At 49.3% G+C, this 10967-nt stretch overlaps 1 protein-coding gene across 1 annotated transcript; it reads right to left on the bottom strand.

Moving 5' to 3' along the window:
• Positions 1 to 10417: 10417 nt before the first annotated feature.
• Positions 10418 to 10714, bottom strand: LOC137456254 (feather keratin Cos1-2-like). Its single transcript, XM_068167553.1, has one exon. The coding sequence runs from the start codon at positions 10712 to 10714 to the stop codon at positions 10418 to 10420; it is 297 nt and encodes a 98-aa protein (XP_068023654.1).
• Between the last annotated feature and the right edge of the window lie 253 nt (positions 10715 to 10967).

Here is a 10967-nt window from a genome sequence, read left to right on the forward strand (position 1 = left end):
GGTTGGGAGGGGACACAACAGGGACAGCTGACCAAAGCAATGTTGCAGTCCACAGGATGTGCTGATCAGCAATAAAAACCAGGGGAAGGAGAATGAAGGGAGGGACATTGGGAATGATGGTGTTTGTCACAGATGCACAGATTGAACTGGGTTAGAAAGGACCCTCAAAGGTCATCTTGTCCAAGCCCCCCTGCAGTGAGCAGGGTCAGCTTCAATTAGATCAGGCTGGCCAGGACCACATCAAGTCTGATCTTGAGTGTCTCCAGGGACAGGGACTTGTCTTCCCCAGTAACTGTCATGTGGTGGAGCTCGGTTTCCATGGAGATGCAGAACACCTCCCTGCCGATGGGAAGTGGTGAATGAATTCTTTGCTTTGCTTTGTTAGTCTGTGCAGCATTTGTTCTACATGTGTTAAACTCAACGCATCGCTTTTCTCTCTCGTGCTTCTGATTTTCTCCTCTATCCCACCAGCAGGGAAGGAGTGAGTGAGTGGCTGCAAGGTTGCTTCCTCCACGCTCCACGTAGAAAAGAAAGCCTTCTTCGCCCGCGATTCGCAATCCACTTGTCTAGAGATTCAATCCGGGGAGCAGAGAACTTCTCTGCAGACCACAAAGCGGTCGCTGGCCCAAGTGACTGCCGTGCCGCCGGCAGCCGCAAGCCCAGGCGCCGCACGCCGTTGCCCCGCTATGAGCACTGCTCTTACCGAGTTGTAGCCTCCACAGACCACCTTTGGTGAATCACAAACTGAGCCCATCCGTTGCGCCAGCTTGACGGCAGCAAGGGAGCCGTGCTAGCCCCATGTGTACCACTCACCCCAGACTGCTACAGCTCACGAGCCAGGACATAAGCTTGTCCAGACAGCAGCCGTTCCGGCCATACCCCACAAGCTGCAGATGGAGTCATTCCCCACCCTTCCCTCTTGCTGAGGAGCCATCTGGCCGTGCCCTGGAAGCCCTCTGCGGCCGAGTGGGAAGCCCTTTCTCTGGCACTGTGCCCTACGAGCCAAACTGCAAATGTCTCTGAAGAGTTTTCCCCAGAAGGCACCAGGAACTTTTACTCCAGCAAGGACAACGACCGTGCAGCACAGTGCTCCACGTGGTCATCACCATTTTGTTTTGTTTCTTACAGCACATCCATCCTGCAATTTCTGCATTATAAAGAAAGAAAGAAAGATTCCAGAAAATCCTAAATTTGAGAGTAAGCCAAATGTTTTCTAATAAAAGCTCCTGCAAAAGTTCATGCCGGCCACCTTGCTCTGCAGAGCAGCCACCTCCCAGTTCTCTCTTCCCCAGCTAAGTGCTCTTCCTAAATGTGCTAACTTGTCTAAGCTGTATCAATGCCTTGGCCCTTATTATCAGTCACAACGGTCTGTCTCATGGCACCTGGAAGAAAGTGAAAGACGGCAACAGTGTAAGGAAGGACTCCAGGAAGCAAAACTACATTTGCAATGCTAGTGCTGGTGGAAGAAGCCTTCCTGTCCCTTGCTCTTCAGCAAGAACACAGGAGCTGGGGCCAGAAAGCTTCCTGACTCAGTGTAGTCCTACAGCATAATTATGACCACCGCCTCATGCTAGGATGCCCCAAGAGGACAACTGTATTGCCCCACTCTCAGATTCCTGCTCTCCTGTTGCTCAAAATCCCCAGGAGACGGTCTGTTGTGTCTGGACCTCCTGCTGGGACATTCTGAACAGCTGGGAAAGTTGCATCTTGCTTCAAATGTCCTGTCAGCCAGGATGGCTTCTGGGTGCCAGTATCCACAAATAAAAGCCAGAATGCAGGAGACAGGGGACCTCAGCAGAGCTGTACAAGTGACCACAGCTCACTTCCTTGTGCATGTCAGCTGAAGAGAGCCGGTCCGCCTGCTAGTGGAGGATGAGAGCAGTAGCACCTCTGAGATATTCACTGGATTTGCGCTGCCAGGGCACAAATTTGCAACAGCAGTAGAGGAGAGAAGTCCCTCAGGGACACAGCTGTGGAATAGGAGCACAAGTAGGTCAGAGGAGACAGAGAATACTTAATGGAAGGAGAGCGAGTGAGCAAGGAAGAGGAGGATGAGTGAAAGTCAGTCTGCCATGATCTAGGCTCCACAACCAAATCCCAGGCAGTGTTTTCTGCTTCTTTCCTCCTCAGTCAGGAGGGCCCAAAGAGAGTGAGGCAGAGTCAGGTCACAGAGACGTTGACAGGAAGCAGGATGCCAGTCCTGCACAACAGAGCAATGGGGCACGTTGGGGCATTGCAGGAACCAGCAACCTCATGCCCCGGCAGAGCAATCTTGCACCCCTTGGACCTCTGGTGAATTCCCTGGTACGTTTTGTTGTCCTCCACCAGTGCCAAGGTGAGGGCACCTCTCTTGAAGGAGCCATTCTGCAGGTAGGTTAGCATCTGAGAAGCCTTGGATGAGTCAGAGACTTCAGGACTGGAAGGATCTTGGCCTTTCCCATAGGTGTGTCCCAAGCCAATGCACTGAATGAAAAGGAATTATTTCAGAGAATCATGGAGTCATAGAATTGTTTCAGCTGGAAAAGATCTCTATGATCACCAGGTCCAAGCACAGCACAACAACAAAATGCCCATTAAGCCGTGTTCCCAAGTGCCATGCCCACATGTTTGAACGCCTCCAGGGATGGGCACTCCACCACCTCCCTGGCCAGTGTCTTGCAATGCCTGATACAGTATCACAGTATCACAGTATCGCTAAGGTTGGAAGAGACCTCGAGTATCATCGAGTCTAACCTGTCAGCACAGGTCTCATGACTAGACCATGTCATCAAGTACCATGTCCAATCTCCTCTTGAACACCTCGAGGGATTGTGACTCAACTACCTCCGTGGGAAACCCATTCCAATGACCAACGACTCTCTTGGTGAAGAACTTCCTCCTCACCTCCAGCCTAAAGTTGAGACTGTGTCCCCTTGTTCTGGTGCTGGTTGCCTGGGAGAAGAGACCAACCCCTTACTGGCTACAACCACCTTTCAGGTAGTTGTAGAGAGCAATGAGGTCACCCCTGAGCCTCCTCTTCTCCAGGCTAAACAATCCCAGCTCCCTCAGCCTCTCCTCATAGGGCTTGTGCTCAAGGCCTCTCACCAGCCTTGTTGCCCTTCTATGGACACGTTCCAGTGTCTCAATGTCCTTCTCTAAACTGAGGGGCCCAGAACTGGACGCAGGACTCAAGGTGCAGCCTAACCAATGCAGAGTACAGGGGCACAATGACTTCCCTGCTCCTGCTGCCCATACTATTCCTAACGCAGGCCAGGATGCCCTTGGCCTTCTTGGCCACGTGGGCACACTGCTGGCTCATGTTTATGTGGCTGTCAATCAGCAGCCCCAGGTCCCTCTCTGTTTGGGAGCTCTCCAGCCACTCTGACCCCAGCCTATAGCTCTGCATGGAGCTGCCATGGCCCAAGTGCAGCACTCGGCACTTGGACTTGTTAAATGCCATCCCATTGGACTCCGCCCATCTGTCCAGTCAGCCGAGGTTGCTCTGCAGAGCCCTTCCACCCTCTAACTGACTAACATCTGCTCCTAACTTGGTGTCATCTGCAAATTTGCTGGCACTGAGGTCAGGCTGACTTGACTGTAGTTTCCACGTTCCTCCATCTGACCCTTCTTGTGGATGGGGACCACATTGGCCAGCTTCCAGTCATCTGGGACCTCACTGGTGAGCCAGGACTGGAGGAAAATGATGGAGAGAGACTTGGCCAGCTCATCTGCCAGCTCTCTCAGCACCCCAGGATGGATCCAAGTGGTTCAGCAGGTCCCGGACTAATTCCTCATGGATTTCCGGGGCATTACACTGCTCCCTGACCACGTCATCCAGCTCAGGAGGCCACTCATCCTGAACTCCTCCTTTGCTGTTAAAAATTGAGGCAAAGAAGATGTTCAGGACCTCAGCCTTTTCCTCATCTTCAGTTACAGTGTTCCCCTCCAGGTCCAATAAGGAGTGCAGGTTCTTCCTGCCCTTCTTTTTAGTGTTAATGTATTTGAAACAATGCTGTTTATTCTCTTTCACAGAGGTGTTCAGCTTCAGTTCCAGCTGGGCCTTTGCCTCTCTATTTTTTCTCCTACATAATCTATCAGCTTCCATAAATATACCTCGACAAGCCATCCCCTCCTTCCAAAGGTGATACAGCCACTTTTTTCCCCTTAAATCCTCCAGGAGCTGCTTGCTCATCCAGGCCAGTTGCCTTCCCCGCCAGCTCATCTTTCGGGCCGTGGGAACTGCCAGTTCCTGTGCTTTCAAGAGCCCCTCTTTGAAGTAGGCCCAACCAGCCTGGACCCCTTGGTTCTTGAGGGCTGGTACCCAGGGAATTTTACAACTAAGTTTCTTAAACAGGCTGAAGTTCACCCTCCTGCAGTCCAAGGTGAAGGTTCTGTTGGTGCTTCTCCCTAGCTCCCTGCATATTGAAAACTTCACTATCTCGTGGTCACTGCACCCTAGGCAGCCTCCCACCATCACATCTCCCACCAGCCCTTCTCTGTTGGAGAACAGCAGGTCAAGCAGAGCCTGTCCCCTGGTAGGCTCACTTAACAGCTGCAGCAGGAAGCAGCCCTCCATGCACTCCAGGAATCTTCTGGACTGCCTCCTCTCTGCTGAATTAAGTTCCCAACAGATATCTGGCAGGTTGAAGTCACCCACAAGGACAAGATCTGATGATCTTGAGACAGCCTCCAGTTGCTTGTAGAATCATCAGCCTCCTCATCCTGGTTGGGTGGTCTGTAACAGATTCCAACCAGGATGTCAGATGTCTTAGGCTGTCCTCTGATTTTAACCCACAGGCTCTCAATCCCTTCATCCTCCATCCCAAGTTCTGTGACAGAGAGTGACTCCCTAATATACAGAGCCACCCCTCCTCCTCTTCTCCCTCTCCTGTCTCTCCTAAAGAGCCTGTAACCCCCCAGTGCAGCACTCCAATCGTGCGTGTTGTCCCACTATGTTTCTGAGATGGCGACTACATCATAGTCATCCTGGTGGACCAGGACATCGACCTCCTCTTCCTTATTGCCCATGCTGCGTGCATTGGTGTACATGCACTGCAGCTGGGCTCCTGACTTCTCAATTGCCCCTAATTTGTGCCCTACTCTTTCCTCTGCAGAGGGACTGATTTCCTCACCTACCCCCTTCAGACCTAGTTTAAAGCCCTCCTAATGAGCCCTGCCAACTCTAGTGCTAGGACTCTCTTACGCTTTCTAGATAAATGCACCCCATCAGGACCCAGCAGGTTGGGTTCAGTAAAAGTTGCCCCATGATCAAAGAAACCGAAGTTCCGCTGCTAGCACCATCCCCTGAGTCAATTGTTGATGGTATGGTTTCCCCCATTCCTCGCAGTGTACTCGCCTGCCACTGAGGGAACTGAGCAGAACACCACTTGAGCACCTGCCCCATCAATCAATTGTCCGAGGACCTTGAATTATTTTTTAATTGCCCTGGTGCCCTTCTTTTCAATTTCATCACTCCCAGCCTATATTACCAGCAACAACTATAACCCTTCTCCTTTTCTATGTGGAGCTGGTCATACATCACGTACCTTGGATCTCTCGTTCTGGGCTAACAGGAAGCTTCTCATCCAATTCCATGCTCTAGTTTCCCCTGCTCTACTTCTCATTGTGGCAGTTTTAGGCCGTGCCTGTCAGGTAGCATGCACGGACTCCCTTGTTGGTGAAGCAGGAATCGTTTATTATTACAGAACAAGCAGCTTATATAGGAAAAATCAAGCAGAGTAAGCAATTCCCTGACATTCTTGCACCAGTGCTGCTATATGAGTTTTCTCCTTTGATATGCAGCTGTCCATCGTTATCTTCATCCCATATGAGGTTGATCTTCTCCAGCACGGAGGCAAGCATCCTCCTGTCTTGCACTTCAGGTTGTTTAGCAGGTCAGCTCTTCTTTATCCTCAAGCTATCCTTCCAGTATCAGTGGCGTGTTGTTCTTTCTTGTCCTGAAACTTTCCATAGATACTTTCTGCTTTCCCACAACTCCCCATTTTTATATTGTTTAATACAGCAGCTATCACTTGTGTCCTGACCATCTTTGTATTCCTAAAAGCTATGATTACAAATACCGTTAACGCTACAATTACAATACCAATCACTACAAGGATTTCACCTATAACCCACACTCGTTGATTCAGACCTGAGAACCAATTTTTTGGATTCAACCAGCCCAGATCTTTGTTCAGTGCTTGCCATGTTGAATCAATCTGCACCTGTTGTATATTTGCTAATTGCAGTTCCAGCTGATGCTTCAATGTTTGGACATTATATTTCAAGGAGCTATCGAAGGCCCCTTGTAAGTGTGATCTTACTGAGTTCCAATCATGCTGAGAGTCATTCCAAGACAAGGATGTTACACACATGTCCTTCTTATGATATTCCCAATCACACTGCAGCATCATATGGGTCTGCAAGGCAGATTGTTGGTCTCCTAACCAAACAACGCTGGCCTCAAGTGCATATAACCTTGCCATTATTTCCTCATCCATAGCTTCCTGCAGCTGCAAATCATTTGTCACATTGGTTAATAAAGTTCTCACTGTGTCCGCAGTTTGTATGCCCTTTGTCAAAGCTGTAACTGAAGCAGCGGCAGACGCTAATATTATCACAGCTGATATTATAGCAAAAATTAACCATCCCACAAATCTTTTTGCCCTTTTTCTAGAATCTTTTAGTCCCTGTTCTAATAGCCTGGTAACATGGTCCAATCCATTCTCACTCTCCCATCCTCTTGTCATATTCATTGGAATCCATACCTCTGCCCTTCTTCGGAAAGGAATAATCATGCTCCGCTGAACAATGTCTTTATCAATAATACAAGTCTTAAAAGTAATATTGCTACAACTAAGATGATATTTGCTTGATTCATTATAGATTATACAATCAATGCCTATTCCTAATACATATGGGTGGGTAGTACACACAGTAGCAAAGAAACTACGGAGTTCACGTTCTACTAAAATGCCTTTACATGAGAGGTCTTTTATATTGTGACAAGGCAAGTCCTTCTGACAATGCATCAAGGAATCTTCAACATTACAGTTTAAATAAGAAACAACCTCAAAACATATAAAACTGGTACTGCCAGGTTTCACACACACACAGCGTTTTTTGTCTTTTTTTTTATCTTTTTTTTCTTTCTGTCCTTAATGATTTCACCTGGGTCCTTTTACAATTTTTTGGTGAGCTGCTGGATCACGCTTCACCCCCCCGCTCACCACTTAGGGGAGAAGCCCTTAGCTGCTCTGGGAGGCACACCACTCCCCTCACCTAATTGTCCTACCAAGAGGGGAGCGGTGGGTTCAGCCCTCTCCTTGGGCTCAGGCCAGCAACTCACAATCACTTCTAATTGCCTCATGGATAGTCCATCTATCGCTTCTGTTGGAATACCTTTCTTCTCACCTACCAGGAGACAAAGGGGGGATTCAAAATGATGTTTTGTTCCTGTTAAGATATCATATGACAGAGACTGATACATGGGAGCAGTCCCACCTCATGGTCTGTTTTCCACCGCTACTGGCATCGCATGCATTGGTAACATTTCTGTATTTATAAAACCCTTATCATCTTTATCCATCAAAACATCAGAAATTGAAATCTGCAATCGTGTAGCTACACTTGGAACATGTTCATTAATCAACAATCCATTAGACATTTTAACACCATCCTGCACATTGCCTCCTTGATAAAACATCTCGTTATCCCTCACCCCCATATTATTCACAGTAATACTCACAGCAGGAGGTACAGAAACTCCTCCATAAGGTGGTGGTGGGGTAGACAAAGCCTCCACCTGCTGGGGTATAGCAACCGAATGAGGCTCAGGGTAAAATCCTGCTGGAAAAGGAAAGGGATAGGGAACAGAGTTAACAACTTCAGTAGTGGTATTTAAGGGAAGAGAGGAAGATAAACTTGGTGCTGTGGGTTGGAAAAGTGGCTGGGTTGATTTGTCGAGCAATTCTTGAGTAACAGAGCTGTCAGAATCAAAAGAAATTAGTTTTTCATCAGTAACTTGAGTTGGTGGTTTTAACTTTGCATCTGGTTTTCTCTGTTTCTTCTGCTCCGCTTGAGGATTTGCTCCTTCTGCAGCTGCTATGGCTGCCTTAAGCGGAGGTACCTGTGGATATAAACCTGGCTCCTTTTCTGTATCAGTGGAGCCCTGATCCAAAGGATCATCTGGCTCTGGCTCTCTCAGAGCTGCGGTCCTTGTATTTTGCATTTGCATCAGGCAATGTCTTAGACTTCTTAAGGGGCAAGTCGAACTAGGAGCTTTTGTGACTGTGCTCTCATTAGTGGGTCATCAGTGTCTATTCTTTCCTCCCCCCGTGTGCCCTGTGGCCACACCGCTTGTTTCTGCCTGTGTTGTGTTGTTTGTAGGAAGCTCATCCTGCTTCTGAGGGCCCGCATGGGTAATGGGAGTGTTTAGGGTGCCCGAGGGTGAAGTGCTGTTGGATTTACTCATTAGCGTGGTCAGCGCTAGCCATAGTATGCGGCACGTTATTAAAATGTCCGGTGAAAAATCATCCCCAGATCTTTGTGCTTCTGAGAGGGTCTCTCCAACCCTGTTCCACTCTGTTAATTTGTATGTTCCTGATTCAGGATACCAGGGGCAATTGCGATTTATCCACAGCAAAAGAAGGGTAAGTTTTGGAGAGCTCAGTCTGTACCCTTGCTCCTTGATAATTCGCATAAGCACATCATGGTGCAATTGCTCTGATCTCGTGGCTCCCGGGCCCATATTCTTCCCTGGCTGCAGTCCCCGTACCTGACCTGCAAGTGTAGGGAATGGACACGTCGTTTGCTCACTTCTCCCTTTCGGCTCACTAGGGGTGAAATCTGAGGGTGAGTCTGGAGAGAGATCTCACTGAAGTTCCTGATACGGGTGCCATTTTGCCGGAAAACATGCATGGACTCCCTTGTTGGTGAAGCAGGAATCGTTTGTTATTACAGAACAGGTAGCTTATATACAAAAAAATCTAGCAGGGTAAGCAATTCCCTGACATTCTTGCACCAGTGCTGCTAAATGAGTTTTCTCCTTTGATATGCAGCTGTCCATCATTATCTTCATCCCATATCAGGTTGATCTTCTCCAGCATGGAGGCAATCATCCTCCTGTCTTGCACTTCAGGTGGTTTACCACGGTCAGCTCTTCTTTATCATCAAGCCATCCTTCCAGTATCAGTGACGTGTTGTTCTTTCTTGTCCTGAAACCTTCCATAGATAATTTCAGCTTTCCTACACATGCCTATGAAACTTTTCCACAGATTGAGAAGAAAAGTGGCAGAATGTAAATAAATTACCATTGCATGAAAAAGGGAAAATAATAAAAAGGTCTAAACAATTCCATTGGTCTGATATCTAACATGAAGTCAGCTGTGTAAAGTACCTCTTCTTCTTTTCAGCTCATTCGCTCTAGCAGATACCAGCTGCTGCTCTTGCTTGGCTGTTGCTGACCTTGGCTGTGTTCTTCTAGTAGCTAAGTACTAATAAGCTACTCTCTGTTCTGCTCTCTCTCTCTTTTACATTGTATAGGGTGGGGGAAGGGAGCAAGAAGGGGGAAGCTGTGACTAACCTCTTGGTTTTGTCCAGGGGGGTTCTTATGTTGTTTCTAAATTGTAAATACATGTAAATCTTGTCTATTTTGGGACATATTCAATGCATTCCATATTTCTAGATCATAGTTTTGCTTGTAAATACATCTCCATTTGCTTCCATCTGAGCTAGTCTGGCAAGCTTATTTTGGGGGTAATTTCAACCCACCACAGCCATGTACAACTCTGGCCCAGAAACATGTTCTGCTATGACCGCGGCCTGAGGTCACTGCCATGCTGACCCCTCTGGCCAACAGTTGCAATGAGCCCTGTGTCAAGCAGTGACATCTCCCTCACAGTCAAGCACAACCAGCCCACAACCTTCCTTTGTGCCTGCGATAGTCCCCAGAGAAACACCTTCCTCCACGACCACTGGGAACAGTGAGTAGAAAGAGAAGGCGCACACAAAGGCCCAGACGTCAATGCAGCAGAACTTTAATGAGTTGAAAGAGAGAAAGAAGGTCATCAGAGTAGGAACCATGGTGCAGGCAGCACCAGGCATAGCCAGGAGACTTGGTCCCGTGACCAGGAAGAAGTTACCACTGAGCATTTGCTTCCCAAGACCTAAATCAGAGCAGGAAGCTCCATGGATGGGACTTAGCAGGTGCTGCCAGCCCAGGGGAGCAGAAGAAAAGAGAGAGAAGGGAGGGAGAAGCAGGTAAGTTCGACATGAGCCACATTTTCAGAGAGCCCAGGGGAGTCTCTCACTGCTGCCTTTGCAGGTGGAGCCACAGATACTGAGTTCCTCTGAAAGCAATGCCCAGGATCTCCATGTTCAGTCCATGACCATCTGCTGGGTTGCAGGGAGTCCTCCTGTGGGGCTGCCAGTTGCAGCTCTAGCAGGGCAGGCAGCTCCTGCCGCAGTAACCTCTGGTCAGGCAGGAGAGGTCAAAGCCCCCGGAGCTGATGGGCACTCCCTGAGAGCTGAGGATGCTGCCAACGGCAGCAGAGGTGGAGGAGCCCACAGCGGTGTTCTGTGGGAAGGAGCTGAGGATGGGGCCGGGCAGGGTCACCACCACAGCAGAGGGCTGGATGGCGACAACGGAGTCCTGGCACCTCACACAGCAGGGCTCATTGCAGCTGTTGGCCAGCGGGGTTGGGCCGCAGGGCTGGCAGGGGTTGCAGCAGGACATGTCTTGGGGCTGGAGCTGAACCTGGAGGAGAGGACAGGGAGGAGCATGGAGGTGAGGAGGGAGCAGCCTGTGCACCCCCCAGCAGACAGCCAAGGCACGTGCTGGCTGCAGAACTGCAGTCTATGAAGGGAGGCCCAGTCACCTCTGTGCCTGTCCCGCTGGGCAAGGAGCAGAGGGAGCCAGGCCCAGGACAGCTGTCTCCTAGTCAAGAGCCCTACAGGAATCTCAGCCCAGCCCCAGCCCCAGCCCTAGC

This window comes from Melanerpes formicivorus, unplaced genomic scaffold (genome assembly GCF_026170545.1).
Source record: "Melanerpes formicivorus ecotype bairdi unplaced genomic scaffold, bMelFor1.0.p_v2 SCAF_119, whole genome shotgun sequence".
Lineage (NCBI taxonomy): Eukaryota > Metazoa > Chordata > Aves > Piciformes > Picidae > Melanerpes > Melanerpes formicivorus.